The sequence below is a fragment of the Penicillium chermesinum genome (assembly GCF_028974085.1).
Source record: "Penicillium chermesinum strain IBT 19713 chromosome Unknown utg000007l:1.0-2695246.0:1.0-2697696.0, whole genome shotgun sequence".
NCBI lineage: Eukaryota > Fungi > Ascomycota > Eurotiomycetes > Eurotiales > Aspergillaceae > Penicillium > Penicillium chermesinum.
Genome location: NW_026695317.1, coordinates 2,377,307 through 2,399,565, shown reverse-complemented (window position 1 = coordinate 2,399,565; position 22,259 = coordinate 2,377,307). Strand labels below are relative to the sequence as shown.

The 22,259-nt window shown below is 50.9% G+C and overlaps 8 protein-coding genes across 8 annotated transcripts; 2 read left to right on the top strand and 6 right to left on the bottom strand.

Annotated features, from left to right (window-relative positions):
* Nucleotides 1–308: 308 nt before the first annotated feature.
* Nucleotides 309–3,983, bottom strand: N7468_009654 (DEAD/DEAH box helicase; the record flags this gene model as incomplete). Its single annotated transcript, XM_058478950.1, has 6 exons — nucleotides 309–323; nucleotides 383–1,816; nucleotides 1,869–2,631; nucleotides 2,697–2,785; nucleotides 2,817–2,862; nucleotides 2,914–3,983. The coding sequence occupies 6 exons, from the start codon at nucleotides 3,981–3,983 to the stop codon at nucleotides 309–311; spliced, it is 3,417 nt and encodes a 1,138-aa protein (XP_058327280.1).
* Nucleotides 3,984–5,944: 1,961 nt separating this feature from the next.
* N7468_009653 (uncharacterized protein) lies at nucleotides 5,945–6,650 on the top strand (the record flags this gene model as incomplete). Its single annotated transcript, XM_058478949.1, has 2 exons — nucleotides 5,945–6,232; nucleotides 6,279–6,650. 2 exons carry the CDS (start codon nucleotides 5,945–5,947, stop codon nucleotides 6,648–6,650), a joined length of 660 nt encoding a protein of 219 aa, XP_058327279.1.
* Nucleotides 6,651–7,530: 880 nt separating this feature from the next.
* Nucleotides 7,531–8,033, top strand: N7468_009652 (SCP2 sterol-binding domain-containing protein; the record flags this gene model as incomplete). Its single annotated transcript, XM_058478948.1, has 3 exons — nucleotides 7,531–7,546; nucleotides 7,595–7,804; nucleotides 7,870–8,033. The coding sequence occupies 3 exons, from the start codon at nucleotides 7,531–7,533 to the stop codon at nucleotides 8,031–8,033; spliced, it is 390 nt and encodes a 129-aa protein (XP_058327278.1).
* Nucleotides 8,034–8,195: 162 nt separating this feature from the next.
* Nucleotides 8,196–12,282, bottom strand: N7468_009651 (uncharacterized protein; the record flags this gene model as incomplete). Its single annotated transcript, XM_058478947.1, has 3 exons — nucleotides 8,196–10,938; nucleotides 11,106–11,775; nucleotides 11,829–12,282. 3 exons carry the CDS (start codon nucleotides 12,280–12,282, stop codon nucleotides 8,196–8,198), a joined length of 3,867 nt encoding a protein of 1,288 aa, XP_058327277.1.
* Nucleotides 12,283–13,356: 1,074 nt separating this feature from the next.
* On the bottom strand, nucleotides 13,357–13,797 carry N7468_009650 (uncharacterized protein; the record flags this gene model as incomplete). Its single annotated transcript, XM_058478946.1, has 1 exon — nucleotides 13,357–13,797. The coding sequence occupies one exon, from the start codon at nucleotides 13,795–13,797 to the stop codon at nucleotides 13,357–13,359; it is 441 nt and encodes a 146-aa protein (XP_058327276.1).
* Nucleotides 13,798–15,211: 1,414 nt separating this feature from the next.
* On the bottom strand, nucleotides 15,212–15,442 carry N7468_009649 (uncharacterized protein; the record flags this gene model as incomplete). The annotated part of the gene is made up of 1 exon (XM_058478945.1): nucleotides 15,212–15,442. One exon carries the CDS (start codon nucleotides 15,440–15,442, stop codon nucleotides 15,212–15,214), a length of 231 nt encoding a protein of 76 aa, XP_058327275.1.
* Nucleotides 15,443–15,910: 468 nt separating this feature from the next.
* N7468_009648 (uncharacterized protein) lies at nucleotides 15,911–16,656 on the bottom strand (the record flags this gene model as incomplete). Its single annotated transcript, XM_058478944.1, has 2 exons — nucleotides 15,911–16,104; nucleotides 16,251–16,656. 2 exons carry the CDS (start codon nucleotides 16,654–16,656, stop codon nucleotides 15,911–15,913), a joined length of 600 nt encoding a protein of 199 aa, XP_058327274.1.
* Nucleotides 16,657–17,416: 760 nt separating this feature from the next.
* On the bottom strand, nucleotides 17,417–20,871 carry N7468_009647 (uncharacterized protein; the record flags this gene model as incomplete). The annotated part of the gene is made up of 2 exons (XM_058478943.1): nucleotides 17,417–20,651; nucleotides 20,714–20,871. 2 exons carry the CDS (start codon nucleotides 20,869–20,871, stop codon nucleotides 17,417–17,419), a joined length of 3,393 nt encoding a protein of 1,130 aa, XP_058327273.1.
* Between the last annotated feature and the right edge of the window lie 1,388 nt (nucleotides 20,872–22,259).

Genomic DNA, 22,259 nt, shown 5'->3' with positions numbered 1-22,259 from the left:
TATAGCAACCTCTAAGCAGGAGTGTTGTCTATCGGGTCCAACAACGCGGAGGATCGTTAAAGCACAAGGGTATATGGGAAAGCAAAGCGGTAACAGCCTGGAATAATCCTTCCGCCATGGAACTCCTCGCGAGAAAAAAGAAGAAAAAGTAAAAGAACCAAAAAAAAGAACCAAAAGATCTAATCTAACAAAGGGAGACCGACGCACAATCCCCGATTCTCATCTAAGAGACAGGAAGAAGCATCCAGAAGAAGTGTTTGTCTCAATCTTACTAGCAAGGGTAGAACACACCAATTGGCCGCATGTTTTTATTGTCGTACGCCCTAGAAGAGAAATAACAACCAGTTAGTGGAGGACATAAGCCACTCGAAAGACGGCTTACAAAGAGATAAGCCAACTCCCTTGTATCAAGGCGGGAGACATTTAGAGTACCACCCTCATCCAGGGCACCACTAATGAGATCTCGTTTCTTATCCTGGAGGGCGATAATACGATCCTCAACCGTATCTGGGATGAGCAAGCGATGCACAAAAACATCCTTGGACTGGCCAATCCGATGAGCACGATCAATGGCCTGATCTTCCACGTACGGGTTCCAGAAGGGGTCGAAGATGATAACATGCGAAGCAGCGATGAGGTTCAGCCCGGCATTCCCCGCCTTGAGCGACACAAGCATGATGCGGCAGTCGGGGTTGTCCGTGAACGTAGCCACCGAGATGTTACGCTCGTTAACATTCATGCTCCCGTCAAATCGCATGTAACCCAAGCCGCGGCGCATGATGGGGACTTCGAGGAGATCCAGGAGTGCGGTGAACTGGCTGAAGACGATTGTCTTTTCGCCCTGGCCACGATCTTCGTTCGCCTGCAAGATCTCCATAGTTTTGTCAATCTTGGCACTGGAAACCCAGTTCTTTTCCAGGCGCTGCAAGTATTTCTTCTTCTCTGCCTTGTTTCTAAGGCCACTGGAGCGCAGTTCACCAAGAGTCTTGTGCTTTGACTTGCGCTCGGCCAAGGTTCCTGTTTCCGAGTCATCTAGATCCGAATCTGTGTCTGTTTCTGAAGCCGTGGTTGAAGCCGATCCGGTCTCGGTTGATGTTTCTGCTGGCTTATCTGGAGATTCAGCTAAGGCAGGATCGTAAACTTTCTTGAACGAAACAGCATCCGTGATTTTTAGGGGATCAACTTCGCTGCGACAGTTCTGACACTTAGCAAACTCTGAGTCAGATACCCGCGCGAGCTGAGCTGGGTCAGTGATCTTGGCAAAACACTCCGAGCAAACCGAATGCCCACAGGAAATATAGATGACTGAGTTCTCGACCGCATCAAAGCAGACAGGACATGATCCATCGTCGCCATCGTCGCCATTGTTGGTCCCTGGGGCAATGAGGATCTTCTTGATCCGCTCTACAACGGGGGGAGCTAGGAGTTTGGCGTTGGCAATCAAATCAACACCTTCGACTGCTGGAGCTAGCGGACCGGAGTTGCCACCGGTAATCAAGTGTGGATGATCACACGCCTGTCGCAGCCGGAGAAGTAGTACAAGCACATGGCTGTAATTCCGGCCCAGAGTACCAGATTTCAATAAGCGGGTGACCGTCCGTTGGGTACTGGAACTGAGCTCATCGTAGAGCTCTCTTTCTGTCTCATTAAAGACAACGTGCACCTTCTCGATGACCTTTGGGGGAAGTTGCAGGATTGGCTGGCCGTCGATCTTTGTCTTCTTCGTACGACGAAGGCAGACTGATTTGACGAGAATTCGGAGTTGCACCATAACATTCTCCTCGCCATATCCGCTCTTCAATGGCCGAACAAAGTCCTGTTTGTGGTTCTTCAGCAGTGTTTCTTCTGTATGGAGAAGCCGTACATACCTGTTTGAATTTTTGTCTGACGCAGTATGGACGAATTCGAAGAAAACTGAGCAATGCTTGGAAGTCCTCTAGCCGATTCATCATTGGTGTACCGGTTAAACACCAGCGAAATTGAGAGTCCAATGCACAGCATGCCTGGTTCCCTTTGGAAGCTGGGTTCTTGATATTTTGGGCTTCGTCGATAATCACCCGGTGGAATAAGCTCTTAGGGGTGAAGAACGTTGCTTTCTCACGAGTTGCTGCGACTATGCTGACGTCCCTACCTTGCCGTTCAAGCTCATCTGCTTGGAGGTACATCTTGTGATTGGCAGTTAGGGTACCAAAAGTCGTGATCACGACATCGTGCTGTGCAATCTCCTTCCAGGGAGTATTACGCGTGGCGCCATGGTAGATCAATACTTTTAGCTGGTGAAACCCAGGCTTGACATGACGGCCGATCTCCAACCGCCATTGTTCCATGAGTGCTTTTGGTGCAATAATCAAGGTAGGGTGCCGTTCTGGATCTGTGGATGGCCGTGCTACCATCAGCGCGATGGCCTGGATGGTTTTCCCGAGGCCCATGTCATCTGCGAGGATTCCTCCCTTATGAGTGCTATCCTCTTTGGCCTTGAGCCATGCCAACCCAATGTTTTGATGTTTCATCAGAGTCACTTTTAGTGCAGAAGGTCCGGCGTCAGTATCAGCTTTGGTTGCCTTGTTGATATCCTTAATGCCCGTGAGAAGAGTCTTGATGTCTGTTGGGAAGTCCTCCTCTTTGTACATCCTGCTCGAGAAGTTAACTATGTGTACCTAGGGGGAGAACTGTTAGAAGAGCTGAGGAGAACGTACTCAAAGTCGATCGCATCTTCATCCATATCCTGCTGCTCGCGAATCGCATCGAAGACCTTCATTTCAGGATGGGCTGTGCGAGCTGGGTCCTGCATGAATGAGAGATTCCTACGATCATACATCCATGGAAGTCTCCGGGGCATCCCGAGAGCGTCCCTCAACGGGTCTTTGTGGGTCGGTTGATGCATCGTCGGAAAATAGCTAGAGTACGGACCACCTGGTATCAGTTGCGAGGGCAAAGGAAGAGGGTGAGATGGTGGCCTCGGATTTGGGGGGATAACCTCCAGGCATAGTTGGAGCCCCAAACCGAGATCTCCAGGCATCTGGGGTAATCTCTTCCAGACTGTCAGAAGAATCGAATCCATCGTCAGAGTCAGCCACAGGTGACATTCCACGGTGAAAAGCATCGCTACGTAGACTGGTGGATGAATAAGGTTGGGAGGATGATCGGTAGGACTGCTGAGGCTGTGGTAGAGCAGACCGCCTCAGAGTGTTCTGTAAGGGCAACTCAGACTCTGGATCATGCCCTGGCACCAGGTACTGTGCCTGTAAAGATCGAGCATATGCTTCGTCAATCTCCATTTGATATTTGAGCTCGATCGTTCGCCGACTTTCTTCCTCCTCCGCGTCGATCTCGTCAAGGACCTCAGCCTCACTTTTGTCCTCAAACTCAGCAGTTCGCCGGACTGCATCAGGGTGTCTCATATCAGCATGGATCTTGACGTTGTTCTCCAACTGCATGGCAAGTTCCTTTTTGATAGCATCCACACGAGACAGCGCTGGGTTCACAGCTGTCCTTTTGACAGACTGGCTAGGGGTAGAGGTCTCAAAAGAATCCTGGCGGTCTCTTTTACGGGGAGAATCGACAGCTGAAGACCGAGAAGGTATATTGGCAAAGGACCACCCATTCTGTCCGCTGGCAGGTATAGGCGGGTTTCCAAAAGGAGAAGGGGCAGAAGACGGCCAATGTCCGGATGTCTGTGGTAAAGGAATGGTCCGGGTTTGATGAGGAGATGGGGTCATTTGTGGAACCTGTGATGCTAACCGAGGTGTTTCAGCCATCGATCGCGGCGGTGAGGTCAAAGGAGGAGCTGTTTCTGGAACTGGAGAAGGCTCGCCACAGAGCTGGCGCACTTTGGCCTCCAATTCCCTGATTGTCCTTTTGGTGTCTTCGATGTTGGCTGTTTCGTTTGGAGCATAACTCTCGAGGATCCATTTGTAGGTCTCGATCTCCTCAAGAATGTTGCTGAGCTCGACCTCGTTTTCGTTCACCATGGCTGAGGGCATGCTGACCGACACACCAGGTAGCTTTGAGCCGCCTGAAAGTGTGAGAGCTGAGAAGTGTGAGAGCTGAGGTTGTTGCAAGGGCGAACCAAGCGGCGATAACCGGAAATATCGAAAAAATGGAGGCAGTCTCAACTCTCAGAGAAGCGGTTTGAGTGCTTCTAATACCAAGGCGATCATGAAAGGCAGACTCGAAGTGTGATTGGAAGACTACAGAGACCAGGCGATAATTGATTCTCAGAGTATCCAGTTACGGTAAGGTATTGACCAGAAAGAACAACCCGCGGGCACCCCCGTCAAATGCCTCCGGACACGTTGTCTGCAGAAATAACTCAGGCATGAAACTGATATCGTTCGAGGAGCGCAAATGTACAGGCCTTTGAGGGGCAAAAATGGGGTTGTTGAAGCTAGGCAACACTGGCGCAAAGTGACGTGATACCCCCAAGTGACCGTTCGCCGTTGACGCAGTGGGAGGACGACATGCGCAGGGGATAGGAGAACTGAAGGTTTCAGTTGCAGAAATCTCGTCGCAGGTCAGCCCAGGTGAGCGAGTCAGGAACGAAGGCTGTGGAATGGACGGGTCTTCTTCAACCAAGGTTGAGCAGAAAGTCTTGCACGGGCAAACGCGCGCGTCCTTTGTAGCTTGCAGGATGCACGAGGAACAAGACAGATCAAGGCGTAAAATATTCGGGTAAGATTCGGACCAGATCGCGTCGCCGGGGGAGGGGGAGGTTGGGCGGAGGAGGAAGGATCGTGTTTGAAGATGCGATGGAGGGGGACGATGACTTGAACTGCGGCGGGACGAAGAATGGAGAGTCCGGGGCGTTCTGGGTCAATCTGGAGCCGCAAGGCGAATCGGGCGCCACCCGGGTAACAGGACACTCGAAGGTCCCGGCGAGATTGGCCTAAGTGTCGAGCTGCGTAGCGCGATGCTAATTCTTGTCAGGGCGGCTAAATAAATATTTTCAGGTACAGCGGCTTCCGTATTGTCCGAAGAGACGAAACTTATCTCCGGGTCTGCAAACTACAACATAAAGTGTGGCATACGATCTAACAGCGGGATAGAATACGACCACAGATTCCCATCAAGATTCCAATTTGTCCTTGAGTGCAAAGACTGGCTGAGACGAATTTGTTGTTTTTTTATATTGTTATCGCTATCACCATGCGCAGACAAAGGGCAAACAGTGTAAACATTGCAAACAGACCAAACCTTGTCCTAGCACAGTACGGCTTGGTATACAGTCTAGCAGGATTGAACCAGGATTTAGATGAAATAAATGGGAAAATGTTTTCAATGTGCATTTAATATTTTCTGGATGTCCCCAGTTGCTGTATTGCCTACTTGTTGGCCTACGTGGCGTGCTGGTATGATCGACTTGCAAAGTTCTTTCTGCTAAGCCAAATTCCCCTTCAATGGCAATAAACTCCTTAATTCAGCAAGAGGGATATGGGCAAGCCTTCTTCAAGCCGAGAGGATTTGCCGCGATTGACTGCTCACTACAGGTTCGCACTGTGTAGTTGGGAAAACCAGGGTCTACAGGATGGGATCACCCACGGAATTTGCACCAGGCCAGCTATTTATGGCTGGGAGTTTGCAATGATGTAAAGATAAACACCCCGATTCATACGCTTACGGACATGTATAAGTCCTAGTCAATTGCATTTTAAGGCACCCGGGCAGACACGTGGTCTATATTTGATTCTGATCCTGTAGACTCAAGCTTGTTCAACGGCCTCGATGATTCACGAGCTGCTTTTGCAGCTGAGATCCCAACAGTCCAATGCCAGCACATATGCGATCAGCCATGTCGCGCTGCAAATATCAGTAGAAAGTAAAAAGGGGGCAGGGCAAGGTACGCCAAGCGAAATATGGTCAGTTTCAGGACTCACAGTCCTCGGGCCCTGGCCAGAGCTTCAATAGAGCAAATCTTTTGATTGCGCCTAGACACCAATGAAGTATAATGGTGAAAAACATCTTGCTGGAGCTTTTGACGAGCCGCCGAGTCTTTTACAGGCTCATACAGTTCTTGGAAGAGGAAGACCTTGCATATCGCCTGGAGTGTCGAGATCTCGCAGTTCGGTTAGCATTGTCAGTCTTTGCAACGACCCCATCGATCTTGCTTATTGACTCGGCTGTCGTGCATCGCAGCGCTCGTGCGCATGAGGAGGCACATCCACACCCTGATGTTCAAGATCCCACATTCTGCAGAGACATTCTTGCCACCAGTAATCGATGGTGCCGGCACGGAGTAATCTTTTTGCCTGCACACTCCGGCGACCAAATGCTTCATGCAGTGGCCCGCGGCACGGCAATCGAAAAGTCACCTCTTTACTAGTCGAGCGATCCTTCCCTTGTGCCATGCCGCCACAGATGTGCCGTCATTTTTCCACGCGTTATCGTTGATGGGAGGTCTAAGCCATCCGAAGGTCGTCTTCGGAGGTCAACTTTCGGGCCACCGATATCGCCGAAACGTGGTGGACTACGCGCTGATATCACTGCGAATTGCAGTAGAGCAGGGCCAATCTACTGCTACTGCGCAGCATGTCCCTTTGACTGGTTCACGCAGGGGCTCTATCATACCTGTGACCAACTCTATCATATGGTGCTTCGCTCACCTCGAGAAAGAGATGGCTGCAGATTCGACACCTCACGATTCATATAGATAGCTGTGCCCATCGGGCTAGCATGCCAACCGACCATCCAGGTGTATCTTCAGAGCTTTCCCAGGCTGCAAAAAATTGCCTTTCACTGGGATAAAGAGCCGAACGTTTTGTTGCACAATGGAAGTTCGCAATGCCTTCATGGATCTGTCGCAGATAGCCTCCTCTATTCATGACCATAAGCAGACCTTGCGCGTGATGGGCTTTCAAGGTATCCGAGCCGGGACCTGGGACGACGCGTTTGCGGCCTTAAACGAGCGTAGCGATGGCGCACAATGATAAAACATCATGACAGCAGTTCTTCCAAGGCACCCATTGTTCTCAGCCCGCCAACCGACGTGTGGCAAATGGAGCGAGGTACCGGGGCGATGCAAGGACAAAAACACAAGCGCAGAGTGACCAGATACCCAAATAGGCGCTGGGGCATGTCGGAATCATGTGAAGTGGCTGGCGGCGTCGGCGCGTGGGTATGAATTAAGCGGGGACTAGTGGAGAGTGGCTCTGTAGGGGGAAAGCAGCGACGATCGTGGTCCGACTATAGCGTCGCGATGGTTACCGGATCCGTGAGGTCAGGGATTGGGTCCGGCCAGATCCACTTCTCAACTCCTGAGATGTCAGGAAGGTACGGGGGTAGTCACATCGGGGGGGCCACATGGGGATAAAGGTAGATCACGGGCCTTGTGCCTTGAAAAAGCACGTAAATTGCAAGCTTGTGGCAGCAAATCGAGCTCCCTCGGTCGCGTGTGGGGAAACACGGGGGTTTGCTGGACAACATGTGAAGCGGTGGGTAAGCCGAGGCTCCGGAGCCTTATTTCATCATCGTCCCTTATAACCTGGCCTTGAGCTTCTTCCCCCTTTCCTCCCCGTCAATCCAACAATCTTCACCATGTCTCTCAAGAAAGGTAGCGCCGTACCGTATCCCATTCGTTGAAATCCGCTGACCCAGACAGATTCCCACCCTTCCTCCGCCGCCTTCGACGCGATCAACTCCGCCCTGCAGTCCGACGAGGCGGAGCGCAAGGACGCCATCAGCAAGGCGAAGACTATCGTCGTTTTCAACATCAAGAACTCCAGCGGTGAGGAGCAGAGCTGGTACCTCGACCTGAAGGACAAGGGTGAGGTTGGCCAGGGCGCCACTCCCCCAGGAGGCAAGGCTGATGGTGAGTTTATCCACATCCCGGCGTTAAGATGGCAGGGACGCTAATAACTCTTTTCATCACAACAGTCACTCTCTCACTCTCCGACGAAGACTTCGCCTCTCTCGTCTCCGGCAAGGCCAACGCTCAGCGCCTGTTCATGGGCGGCAAGCTGAAGATCAAGGGCAACGTTATGAAGGCTACCAAGATGGAGCCCGTCCTCAAGAAGGCCCAGAGCAAGGCCAAGCTGTAAAGAATTAGATACCCATCGACATTTGAGAAATATGTACACAATGGCTTTTTGGTTACATGGCCGTCCATGGGAGTCCTTGAATAGCGTACGTTGCTACGAGTGAAAGACGTTGTACAAACAAACCTTCTATTTGTTGCTAGATGATCCGAATGTAGTCCTATCTCAGAAATTGTGCACCTTGCCGTCGCGCACATCCCCTTGGCGAACAACCTTTCCATGATCGAGGACCACATAATACTCCGCATCCTTCACGGCCTCGACGCGGTGAGCAATAGTGATCACAGTAGACTGTTCGAGCTCTTCACGAACAATCTGCTGGATCTCAAGCGAGGTCTCATGATCAATGGAGGCCGTCGCTTCATCAAAGATGACAACAGGACTGCGTCGCAACACGGCCCGAGTGAGAGCGATAAGCTGACGCTGTCCCTGGCTGAGGTTGCGACCTCCGGCTTCAATTTGAGTCTCGAGAGTCCAGCCGTGCCGACCGCATAGGCGGTCCAGGACATCCGCACATTGGCTATCGGAGAAGGTTTCGGTGGGATCGAGGTTGAGGCGGATACTCCCCGGGAAAAGAACGGGATCTTGAGCGACAAATGTAACTCTAGTCCGAAGCGCTTGGGTGTTGACTTTGGCAATGTCGATGCCGTCCATCAGGATCTGTCCAGTTTCTGGCCGTATGGCACTGAGCAAAGAAACAGCCAAGGTAGACTTACCACTACCTGTTCGGCCGATGATGGCAGTGGTAGATCCGCCAGGGATGCGAAGAGAGACATTCTGTAAGGCAAGCTCGAGATGTGGCGCATAGCGAATGGATACATCGTCAAAAATGATATCGCTGGAATAGGTTGGCCATGCAGCTGGAGGATCGATCGTTCCCGGTGGCTCCTCCTCAATGTGAAGTAACTCATCTACTCGCTCTACGGACACAAAATCCATCTGAAGTTGGCCATATTGTTTGCAAAGAGCATGGGTCGAGGTGACGAAGGCGTTAGCGGCGAAAAGCACAAAGGCAATAAGGCCTGGGGTTGTGTTAGTGTACAGGGCCAGGACAGTGAGACAAAATGTCGACAGGGCCGAGAGGCCTTCAAATCGGTACATCAGCCACGCTTGCAGGGACCAGTAGAAATGATCCATCCCTTGAAATTTGTCAACAACAGATATGACCCGGTTCTGGAAGCGCTCTTCGGCACGGAAGGCTCGGACAGTGGTCAGTCCATTTAATAATTCGCCAAAATTCGACAATAGCGGCGTCAGAGAGACCATCTCCAGCCGTCGGAGGCTTTGGGAAGTCGGCAGGAACCGCAGGAAGATCATCACAAAGGCCGTGCTTAAGATGAGCGAAAACACCAAGAACGTGGGCGTCGCACTAGCAATTACCAGGATGGACGAGACCCAGGTAATTGCCTGGAAAGCAATAGCCTGGAACTGTTCGCTGATATTCCCATCAACCACACCAATATCCGATGTCAAACGGTTCATGAGCCGCCCAACGGGGGTGACATCGAAAAACCGAAAAGTAGCATGGCTGACCCGAACTATGACCTGGTGGAACAGTGTTTTGCCGGCACAATAGACCACGACTACCATAAGTAATTGAGAAATGAGAAGGGTGACCGATAGGAACGAGACAATGGCGAAGAAAGTCCATAGCCAAGGCCGAACGTCATCGCGTGGGGAGGGTAATGCTCGGACGGGATCTTGAGGCAAAAAGGAGCCTTCGATGGTCGACATAAAAGGGCTAAAATGAATCATGGAAGAATGCTGATTCGAATTCCCAACCTCGAAGAGCGAAGACTGCGAGCGATTGTAGGCTTCTCCCCAGCCCTTGAGGAACCACGACTGCCCAACAGCTGATAAGCGGTACACGGTCAAGACCAGCACAAGTGTGATCCACCAGCGATATCTGCCAGCTCTGATGTAATTCCAGTAGACCCTCGCCTGAACACCCCATTCCGCTCGATGTTCATCCTCGATGAACTTGTCTGGAACTGCATTCGCTTCATCCTCCAGACCTGGGAGATCCTCGTCGCCGTGATTACTATGGGAAATATCGGTGTCGTCTTCGCCTAGTATGTTTGACATGGTTGCCTTATCGTAGACCGTAACAAATCCGCTTTTAATTTCAAGCACTTGATCGGCAATGGCCTTGACGAGAGCTGTACGATGGGTCACAAGGACGATCGTGCGGCCTTGCATTAAAGGACCTGCGAAGCATTTCCGGATGACAAACTCGGCGGTATTATGATCCAATGCAGAGATTGGGTCATCGAGAAGAAGAATACGCGAGGAACTGTACACAGCTCGAGCTAAGGCGACTCGGGCCTTTTGGCCACCCGATAGACCAACGCCATTTTCACCAATGAAAGTGAGGTCACCGTGTTTGAACTGAGACAGATCGGGCAAAAGGGCGCAAGCTTCTAATGTCCGCTTGTATCGTTCGTCTTGATAAGGGGCTGAGAAGAGGATATTGTCACGGATGCTCATGCTCTGCAGCCAGGGGCTTTGAGAACAATAGCCTATCATCTCACTGGGGGCTTTCGATTGACCACTAATTAGATCTAGCTCCCCAAGAAAAGATTGCAGCAGGGCTGTTTTGCCTGCGCCAACTTTGCCGGTGACGACAGTCAGTCCAGTTGGAATCTGTATGGACACATCTTTCAGAACGGGAGTTAATTTTCCTGGCCATGCAAACGAGCATGACTGCATCTCGAAATGAGAGTCTTGTGCTCGACCATCTAAAGGCAGCTGTGCTTTGTCTGGCTCTGACATGAAGTCTTCAATTCGACCTAGTGCAATAGTAGCATTGATAAAAGATGTGATCAGGCTAGGAATATCGCGCAACCGCGTTTCCAGCATGGTAAAAAGTTGCAGAGCGGGGAAAATGACATCAATACGAAGCTCATTCCTGCAAGCATAGTGTAGGCGTACAGTGCAATGACGGGGAAGACACCGCTAGCAAAAGCATTGACAAAACGAATTAGGATACTCCACAAAGCGGTGACGATTCGTAAATTTAATTCATGCTGGCGAGAATCCATGACTTGACGAAGCCAATGATCCTGCCATCCATACCAACGCAGGTGTCTGATGGCTTCGACGAATTGTGAAGTAATTTGGAGCCGAGCATCGGTAGCTGCACGTCTGATCTTCTCCCATCGGAGGAGGTACCGAGTGATGACTGCATTTAAAACTTGTCCCACTAGAACGGCGACGATGCCTAGGAAGCAGGATGGGCCAAAGAGTCTCCACACTAGGAAAATGGCAAACATCAACCCGACAGGCTTGTCAATCAGATCACCCACCTCCCAGAATCGCTGTGCAACCTCATACACATCACCCCGAAGGAGATTGAATATCTTTCCTAGTGAAGCAGCCTCTTTCGCAGGTTTTTCTTTTGGCGTGTCCCTTACAAAAGGGAGCCAGCCCCAAAGTTTTCGTCTCTTACTAACCGGCAATGCAGCGCCTTCGCCGTCCGCCGTACCGTCACGGTCTTCTGGACCATCGAGTCTTATGCCAAGGATATTTTTCCGAGAGAGTGCTTTCTCGTATACCATCATCACCATCTCCCCTCTGGATCTCTCGTAGCATCTTCGGCCGTACCAAATATTTAGAACTTGAGACTGGGTGGCAATGAGTCGGATCAGAAGCCAGAAAAGCGCGTAGGTCAATGGTATGCGCTTTGATTTGCCGGGGTCCTCCATCGCCCGGAGAAGCTGTTGCAGGAGAACCGGGGTCGAAAGTTCTGGGTAGAATGTTAGACGTGATAATAGGGCGTAGTGGGCCAGGAGGATATACCGCAAGCTATTTGGACGACCGCGACTGCCAAAATAATGAAAACGTCCACGATATTCGCTCTCAGGACTCGACCAAGAACAGATCCTTTCAACTGGCGGAACTTCTCGTTTAGGCGCTCATGTTGGAATTCAAACCCGAGGAGCCAGACATCAGGTTCATTAAGCTTCCTTTTCCGGCCTAAAGAAATCAATGGCTCCATCCAGGAGACAGTTAGAAACTGCCAAAGCCGCAGATTGTCCTCCGGACTACGGAAATTGCTCGATGGGGGTTGTCCAACAGTGCTAATATCGAGTTGCGGAAGCGATGGATGCCGGAATGGCATGAACAGAACAGTTGCAGTACCACTCAGGGCTGCCGTGGCAGAGATGAAACGGGCAACTCTTTTAAAACCAAGTCCTGGAAGCGATTGAGTGGCTAAGATAGCCTCGACTACGAAATCCAGAACAAAAAACATCATCCAAGCGGAGCACGATCGCGGTCTCTTGACAGAGAGTAAAAGACATATTGCTGCCTAAGGTTCTATTAACGAAAGGAATACTCGGAATGCATAGAGGACTTACCCATGAAACAACAAGAGCAAAAGATGGAAGGTCGACATTCGGTGGGACACATTGGACTGTCTCTGCCAGCAATCCGATAGCAGAGAGGATAAGAAGAATGATAGTCCATTTTAAAGTGGGTTTGGCGTCTTCCGTGCAGCCTGCATAGTGTTCATTGGACTCTGAAAGGAATGGGACAGCCCAGGTAGGACGCCAGGGCAAGAGAAAAGGCGAAACAGCGTGCGCAAGGGCAAAAACAAATGCCACTGTCGCTGGTAATATCACCAAGTACGGCAATGCACATGGGGACACTCTCGCATTTTCCACATCCTATTAGTTACATCACATCATTAGTCAGTTAAGCGCGCGCTCGCGGGCAGTGCAGGGACACCTTACCCAAAAGCGGGGGCAAGCCCTCGGACTTGCGCCCTCAATTAAAGGGATATGATCCATAGCTCTTCCCAACAAACCCACAGTCAGGGTGGAATTGCCACTTCCAAAGAGGAATTGTGAAGTGCTCTCCCCCGCGAAGTCCTGAGGGGGCTGCTGTCCGGAACATCATTCGACCGGGCCGAGATATAGATGGAAGATGCTGCCTATATCTTTCTTTGCCCTCGAGTTTAGAGATTCATGTATTGCTATCCAGAGGTTGCTATCCAGAGGGACATCATGGTCTCTTCAGTGAGCAGGCATTTTCAAGGAAGTGGGCCTCAAAGTTACCCACGCTTAGAAGGGACTGCTCTAGTTTAGAAGTGCGTCGCATTCTACCATGTTTACATAGCGCGCTCTAGTCTACCCTCTAAGAATAAATGTCGATTTATGAACATGGTAGATATCATCCATTTATTTTTGTAAAGCTAAAAGCCTCAGTGTCCTAAAGTTGGATTGAACATACTCAATAACTCATGAGTATCCAGAGCTGCCCCAGGAGAATTGACCACTGCGGTACCTAGTAGTATCTTTAGGATCTCCAGTTATGAAATTATAAGTCAGGACCAGATAATTTTGTGCTCAATGGTTATCAGAAACCTTGGTAGGGCTTCCGCCGGGGCCTCCACTGGGCCATGGTCTACCAGGTCCACCACCGCCGGGCCATCTACCGCCAGGTTGTCCTCCGCCAGGTTGTCCTCCGCCAGGTTGTCCTCCGCCTGGCTGCCCTCCACCTGGTTGTCCACCACCGGGCTGCCCTCCACCTGGTTGTCCACCACCGGGCTGTCCTCCACCTCCACCACCCCCAGGCCACCCACCGCCTGGTTGGCCACCTCCACCACCGGGCCATCCCCCACCTGGCTGTCCACTGCCGGGTTCACCACCACCAGGCCATCCTCCGGGTCCGCCACCCCCAGGCTCTCCCGGGTTTCCACCTCCAGGCGCACCGGGAGGTCCTCCAGGACCACCGGGTGGTGGATTGCCAGTGTGCACTTCTTCATCTCGTGCGACGATTTCAAAGCCTATTCAATGTCCTTAGCTCTAGCTCATATGACGGGTTACTTACACGAACCAGACTTCGGGATGGCAGTGCCAAAGGCAGATCTTGCCAACCCTACGAGGGTGAGAAAGTAACCAAGGTGCATGGTGGATTTTCGTTAAACAAGCTCAGTACCTAACTCATAAGCTCAAATTAGAGGTTGTAAGTCCGGAAAGAATAGTCTGTGACTTACATGAATATTCGTTTGGTAGAGACTACCCTATGCTGCGCGATATGGGCTATTGAGGTAGACGAGAGCTTTTATAGCTGGTCACCTTCTACTGGGGGATGTGTAGTATACCTTGGATTGTACGGTACTCCCCAATGGTACCCCAAGCATGGCAATGGAAATAGGGTATTTCTCCCGATGTCAGTATGGAAGTATTCGTGGACATGAACATTGTCCTACGTCGGAATTTTCGAGATTTAGCATCCAAATGTCTACATTCACATCTGGCAAGTCATGTCAGCTTAATACCACTTCACAATGATACATGTTATATCGCCGAAGGAACTCAATTGTCATTCGGGACACGAAACCCTGCCTTTGCTTTTGAATAAACCGAGTAATACTGGTACGCACTAGTAGTCCTAGCCCAGTGCCATCCATAGGTCGAATAGTAGTGGGATCTCGTACAAGTAGTACTAGTACTAAAGCATAGCACTTGGGATGGAAGAATAAAGGATGGGACGAGTATAGCCAGGGTACTAGTGGCTTCGCATCAATTCGTGATAATTGTAGTATACTTTTTGGCACAAAGAATAAGGTCACCCTAATCCCGCCAAGTGATACAAATTCTTACATCTATACGTTAAAGCCGTCTCGGCAAAGTGATACGGTACATTGGCGATATCCCATGGCGTCATCAGTCATGCAGACGCATATTCTGAAATTTCCTCACGTGCGCCGGCACTGTGACATTCAAAGACTGACTATTGCCAGAGAGTGCGGGGGTTGTGATACCATCGAAGCCTTCACCCAGTTTCGACGCCAGTGTAACACACCAGTGAGAGCTGCCAGTTTATGTGTTCGGCACAAAATATGCGCTAACGCAGAGAGAAGTAACTTGACCCAATATACACTATTAAGAAAATAACCTAAATAGGTACTGTAATTAGGAGAATTAGTTACAAATGATAGCAAAAGAATTTCGCGAGCTCGCAACCCCTCCCGGGACCTTCAGAGGTGTACTTGATAGGGAAAAGCTATACCTATCCGTTGCTTTGCAATGCATAGACAGCTTTTTCAAGATCAAACTGCTCTCCGATCGAAGTAACCCATCCAGCTAAACCCCAACTATGGATATTGAATCCAGGATCAGCGTCATAGATGCAGTTCGGCTTGCGTAGAAATAACTCGTGCTTTCAATGGATCGCTACTGAAGCTGGGGTGTGTTGACATGTTTGAACGGCGAGTGAGGAGAAATGCGAATGCCGGTCTTGATCTCCTTTTGCGGCTTCAACGACCACCTGTGGTTACTAGATTGAGTACCAAGTTCGTCTTCCTTTTCAAAAAAAAAAAAACCCCAGAATTTGCCAGGAGAGCCTTTTGAAACCAGCGGCAGGGTATCGAAGGGGATCTTTTCATCGTTTTGAGTAACTGTCATTGTGTAACTATCTACGATCGAAATTGGTTTTATTAAGCCTTTCCTGTTCTGTTCTCATGTTCTTGTAGAAATCATATTTCCCGCCACCTCTTGTTGAAGTCTACAACGAGATGAAGCCGGAGTAGTATTGGGGTTGTAGCTGGGCCAAGGGAGAGGAGTATAGCTATAGAACCAACCCTTTTTACCATACGACAGAAAAACCTCTAAACCAGACGAACAAGGCTCAGCTCAAGTTCCAAGTCCTCAATATACTGGAATGGTAGCAATGTATTATCAAGATTTACCTGTAGAATCTGATATATTACTATCGGCAGTGCGATCAAGTCGTATGCTGATCGAAGTGAAGTACCGTGTGATGTGTGCTGTATAGAGTAACCATGTGCTGAACAGAGAACGGAACGGCATATCGTGCGCGGAGCATTTAGATGCGGAAGGAAAATATCTCAGATCACTCAACCAAAGGCTTGATCAAGATGGCTGAAAGTCAGCTCCTCGACGGTCTAATCGCTCCAACATGAAATCCAGTTTGGTGTTGATGTCCAGCAGTGACGTTTCAAGACTGCTGATTTTTCTTTCAATTTTACTGATTTTGTTCTCAGTTCGAGTGTCTTTGTTCATGATGGCGGTTAAAAGCGACTCGAGAGCATGGGCCGTCTCAGCGTCTGGATTTCGAGTCGAAGGGGATTTATTCGATTGCGTCCTATCAGTTGGCGAACTGAGAAGGCTGGTGGGAAATTCGACCGATACAGTTGATCCTAGACCTGTGAATATGTGCCGTAGCTCGAAGGAACGGCTTCGGAATACTTACGCCTCAGATGTGAATCGGACTTTTTGTCTCGAGGATGTGCCATTGGTCCAGCTCGTTCAACTTGGTCGATGTATAGGATTAATTGGTCGAGCAGCTCATCGAGCTGATTAGAGCTGCGCGACGGCGTCTTTGAGTCTCTATGAGATTCCCTTCGCTTGCTCATGTTGAAGGCCACAAACAATTCGACAGCGCTTGCGCTGTATAAATATGGAAGGCATTGTGATTCTGTAAAAGCTTGAGCGACAGATTGATAGAATAAGCTATAGCTGTCCACCTTGATGAGAGAGCGGAATTCTAAGCAAAGTCGCAGAATGATGATCTCCTCGTATTTGGTGAGAGCCTTCCAATTGTCCCCACTAGACCCTGGCTTCGAGGATGGGCCATGGGGTGTTGGTCGCTTTGGCATTGGGGGACTTTGCAAGGCAAAACTCGTTGACAGGTGAAGGAGCGGGAGATAAACACGGCCCAAAGCAAAACGGGCCTGTAAAAAGCGCACTCGGAGGGTTGAAGCTAGTTTCAGTTGCAATTCCATGTCCGGTCCGATAAAGGCGCGATCCATAGTATACCATAGGCATTTTTGCTGGATTCTCCGGCATCTATTTGAGAAGAATGTGCCGAAAAATGACAAGTGCCTGTCAAGTTTGCTAATTGGCGCGACGGTCCATTTTGCTAGATACGGTGGAATGTTCAATCGAGCCTATCGTCCCCCTTTGAGTAATCCCTATGATCTCACGGTTCGGTGCAAGTTGCCGTCGGAACACCCAATCCGAAAGCCCAGAAATATGCAACTTGCCAAATTGAGCCCCGCTGGCTTTCAAAGGCTATTATGCCAAATTAACCACTTGACAATGTAAAGTGGGCGTTGTCCTTTGGGGTCACCTGCTGAAATGTGGGCCGGGCGGGGGCGAGGGAGATATTTGGCATATTGCATGGAGAAGGAGAAGGGTAGGTATCCCGGTGCTGCCAATGATCAGAACTCATCAGGCGTGAGAATCAGTACTCCCAGTTTTCACGGGCAGACGCCGTGAACTCCTCAAGATCAAGACCAAGACCAAGGCCTTCCGTCGATAATCAAGATTGCCCGCGGGGTAAAAGCCTTGGTTGAACATTATCAGTCGAATTCGAATTCTCATTGCTCTTCTATTGTACATGAAAAGGTCCTAAGCTTAATTTTTTATCTCCTCAATCTTCTCGTGGAACTCTTGGACAAACTCTGCCTTCGTGCGGATCGCCCAGTGCTCTGGCGCTCCATCAGCAACTGGAACCATGAATTGGACGGAATTACCCGACTTCTGGTAGTCGAACTCCTTTTTCAAAAACGTGTTCAGACCGATGTTACCACTGGGCTCGATGCGAAGGACAATGCGAGATCGCCCGGTGGTCTTGTGCTTCAGGAGTTTAACAACTCCAGTACCCTGAGAAGTCCAGCCCGTCTCCAACTTAAAGGCGCGGGCACGGCAGGTGTAGACGAGGTCCTCGTCTTCTTCTCCAGCCGTTTCATTAGCCAGGCCCTTGAACACAGACCCAGCAGAGGTATCATCTTCACCTGCGGGTTCGGTGGAAGTCTCATCTGCCTTCTCAACCGCCTTCTCAACCGCCTTCTCCGGCTGGGAGGGAACAGCCGCAGAGAGATGGGCGAATGGGTTCGTGGCGCCGGTAGCAGGTGTCGCAACTGCCTTCTCCTGCTGGGAGGGGACGGCTTTCGCAGAGAGATGGGCGAATGGATTCGTAGCGGGAGAAGCAGATGGCATTGAAGCTTTCTCATCCGCCTTCTCCGTCGGTTTTGCCGGCTGAGACGGGACGGCGTTCGCGGAGAGCTGGGCAAATGGGTTTGTAGCGGGAGAAGCAGGTGGCATGGAAGCTTTTTCATCCGCCTTCTCCGTCGCTTTCCCCGGCTGAGATGGGACGGCTTTCGCAGAGAGATGAGCGAATGGGTTCGTCGCGCCGACGTCCTGAGAAGCGGGAGAAGCACGACCAAATAGGGTGGAGCCGGCAGGAGCGACTGGTGATGGGGACTGTGCTTCTTCTTCAACGAATTTGAAGCCTTCGCCCTCCACCCAAACAGTCTTCTTGCGGGCCTCACCCTCAAACTTGGCGCGCTTTTCAAGCTGCTTCTGGGCATCTCGCCGCTCCCACTCGGCTTCATCCTCCTCGTCGGAGTCGTAGTCCTCGGCCTTGCGCTTCCGCTTCTCTTCGGCTTCAGTTTCTTTGGCCTTTTGCTGGAACTGCGCTGAAAAGTCCACGCCAGAAGATAATGGGAAGGTAGGAGGCCGGGGAAGGCCGGTCGCCCCGGTCAGATGAGCAAAGGGGTTTGCGGCTTTGGCCGGCTCATTTGGGGCTTTGGGAGGTGCTGGGGTGATGCGATCGAAGAGACTCCGGCTAGCATCAGCAGTTTGTGCTGGAGCTAGAGCGGTGCTAGTATCAGACTTAGGTGCAGAGATAGGTGACATGAATGACTTCGCGAATATGCTCGAAGTGTCAGATTTCTTCGGTTCCTCAACAACGGAAGGCGTGGCGACCTCAGAGTCCAATTCAGATTCGGCGGGCTCGGTACTCTCAGGGCGAGCATCTTGCATGTTGTATCGAAGACTTTCGTCTAATACAAGCGGCTTACCCAGGGCATCACGGACTTTCAGGTAGAACGCGATAGTATTGTCAAAAGTGTGGGTACCAGGATCAATCGACGCAATTTGGTGCTTGAAAGCCAAATCTAATGTCCGCTTTTTCCACTCGAGCTCGCACTTATCCTTCGCCTGTTGACTGATATCATCATCAAAGGCAGGCGTGGGGATACTGGCGATTTGCTCTTTCACAGTTTGAGGAGCAGGGTGTTTAGGCAAAGGATCTGAAGCGATAGGAGGGGTAAGAGCGGACGCATCCACAGCGGAGGCTGCTGCAGGAACAGGAACTTCAGCCTCCGAAGGCTTGGGAGCCAAATTTATGCCCGCAAATGGGTTGTTGGGTTGCGGAGAAGGCTCCGGAGAGAACGATTGAGATGCGTTCGAGTCCCCAAAAATGTTTCGACTCGGGAATGAAGACGATGGGTTGGCAAGCGTTGACTGAGGTTTCGCGTCCGGAGACATTTGCATGCAGTCAGCGGGAGCACTGGTTGCAGCCGGGGGACTGGCTGCAGTGGGAGCACTATCTGCAACGGGCTGGCTGAAAAGCCCTTGGCCAGTCGTAGGAGTCGCGTTCTGCGGAGCGTTGGATGAGGATGTAGGAGGTGTTTGAGAAGACTGGAAAGGATTGCCGTTGAGCCCCTGACCAAACGCAGGAGATGCGTTCTGCGAGACGCCGAATGAGAACGTAGGCTGCATATTAGGAGGCTGGGCAGGCTTATCGAGAACGCCTTGGCCAGTTACATGAGACGGGTTCTGTGAGGCGCCAAACGAGAATGTAGGCTGGGTTTCAGAGGACTGGGCAGGCTTATCGAAAAGTCCTTGGCCAGTAGTACTCGAAGGCGCGGTCTGTGAGGCACCGAACGAAAATGCAGGCTTATTCTCTGAGGACTGGGCGGGCTTATCAAAAATTCCCTGACCAGCAGTAGAAGGCGCGGTCTGTGAGGCACCGAACGAAAATGTCGGTTTGTTCTCTGAGGACTGGGCGGGCTTATCGAAAAGTCCCTGACCAGTAGTAAAAGGCGCGGTCTGTGAGGCACCGAACGAAAATGTAGGCTTGTTCTCTGAGGACTGGGCAGGCTTATCAAAAATGCTTTGGCCAATTGTGGACGGCGCTTTCTGGGTGGCACCGAAGGAGAATGTAGGCTGGTTCTCAGAAGACGGGAAAGACTTATTACTGAAAAGTCCTTGACCAGTGGCAGGGGACGTATTCTGTGAGGCACTGAAGGAAAAGGAAGGCTGAGGTTGAGAGGACTGGGCAGGTTTATCGAAAAGCCCTTGACTAGGTGCAGGAGACGCTTTCTGGGTAGCACCAAACGAGAATGTAGGCTGCGTGTCAGAAGACTGAGCAGGCTTATCGAAAATCCCTTGACTAGTTGCGGAAGACACTTCCTGGGAATTGCCGAATGAGAAAGAAGGCTGTGTTTCAGAGGACTGGAAAGGCTTGCTATTGAAAAGCCCTTGGCCAGTTGAAGGAGCAGTATTCTGTGAGGCGCCGAACGAGAACGCAGGCTGAGTTTGAGAGGACTGGAATGGGTTATCGAATAAGCCGCTACTTGGTGCAGGAGAGGCATTCTGTGAGGCGCCGAACGAGAAGGAAGGCTGAGACTGAGGTTTGTTATCGAAGAGCCCGTTGCCTGTCGATGGAGCGCCGAACGAGAACGTAGGCTGGCTCATAGAAGACTGGGCAGACTGAGTGTTCCCGGATGTCTCAAATGGGTTGGATTGTTGCGACAAATTACCCCGTGTAGGACCTCGAGGGCGCTTTTTCAGATCTTTGATTCTGTTCAAACACGTCAAGTCAGCTATAGAGTCACAACAGCACGCAAGGTGCACTTCTCATACTCGGTTGACGCGTGATCTGCCTTACGCTCGGGGCCTAGAGCGAGCATCTCGACGGGGGCATGGGAGGCATCTGTAGGAGGCATCTCGCCGGCTCTAACGCGTACCTTCTTGGTGGCACGCCCAGAGGGCGAGATGTCACGATCCGTCCGGAGGGGCATCGTAACGCAAATAAGAGAAGTTTTGAATGATCCGCAAACCCAGCATAAGTTGTTGGTACGGCAAACTTGCGGGTGATACGAACGGTGGAGGAGAAGGGAAGACAAGAAGAAGTGGTGAGAATAAACGTAAACAAATGAAGGTGCGAGCACAGTGTCAGGAGAGCATGCAATGGCAGATACCCAACACGATGCTCTCCATAAGCAATTCTTCAGCTCTGCCCAAATCAAATGTTTGAGTACCCCGCGACCACCTCATCTTCAGCCCCAGTCTTGCCAACTCCCACCACCACACACTTCGAAAACAAACAGAATGGGGGAAGAAAAAGAAAAAGAAAAACAGATGGTACTTACCTCCGGCTGGCCATTTGCGCCGCAGTTGCCCTTTGGGGCTTGTCATCTGGTGTGCTCGCCATCCCCATTCCTGCGCCCATGTCCTCTCGGCGAGTGTGATCACCGAAAGCCTCGCGTTTAGACATTATGGACTTATAGTTTGACGCGCAAAAGACCAATTGAGCTGAGTGAGCGCCGAGGTGGTGAAGTTGTTTGAGCGAATGTCGAGAGTTAGGAAGTCGTTCGTCTCGAGGAGAGCGTGATATCTAGCGCTGAACAAAGAAGGGTAATAATACGCGCGACACGGGAACCGGAAGTGATGCTCAATCGAGTAGGCAGCGCAGACGTTGACTAGCATTCAGTTGGACTGGATGAGGGTTCGCGGTCCGCCGCAGTTCCGTGACACGACCCTGATCGCGACCCGTCGCGCCAACACCCACAATCACCGGAGGACCAAGAACACGCAAGCTCGAAGAAACCAACGTGGCTCCTCTATCCGAGAAGACTGTCCAAGCAAAAGACCCAGGTGAGGGGAGCGGGTAGATGAGGCTTCAAGAGATGAAGGGATATTTTTTTTTTGATGATGCGCGGAGGTAGTTTACAGTCAGCAAATGCTCATAGTCACGTGATATGGCCCTTGGCACTGGGGTCGCAAAACAAGGAAAGACAATGTGCTGGCCGAGGCCCCTCGCCTTTCAGACGATCGGATTGCTGCCAAAGAACGAGGAAACCGGATGAGATGGGGCATTACGGAACACCATAGACAGCAGTATCCATGACTTCGCCCTCCAGGGCGCAGTCCGTCTTTGAACCCGCCGAACATGGTTTGCTTCCGATTGTGCACGGAGCACCAGCGACTCGACTTTGATCGCGTGGTTGCACACATTCGTGCATGAACTCCCGGAGCCAATATACATATATCACCTGAAGTCTCTAGTCTTTTGGAAAGGGAAGAATAGTCTAGTTTCTCCCTTCTTTTGTTTGCTCAGACCAAATGTTTCAGCTGTCGCCCGGCGGCTTTGTCCCTCTCTACCTTATGACAGCGGCAAATGGAACGC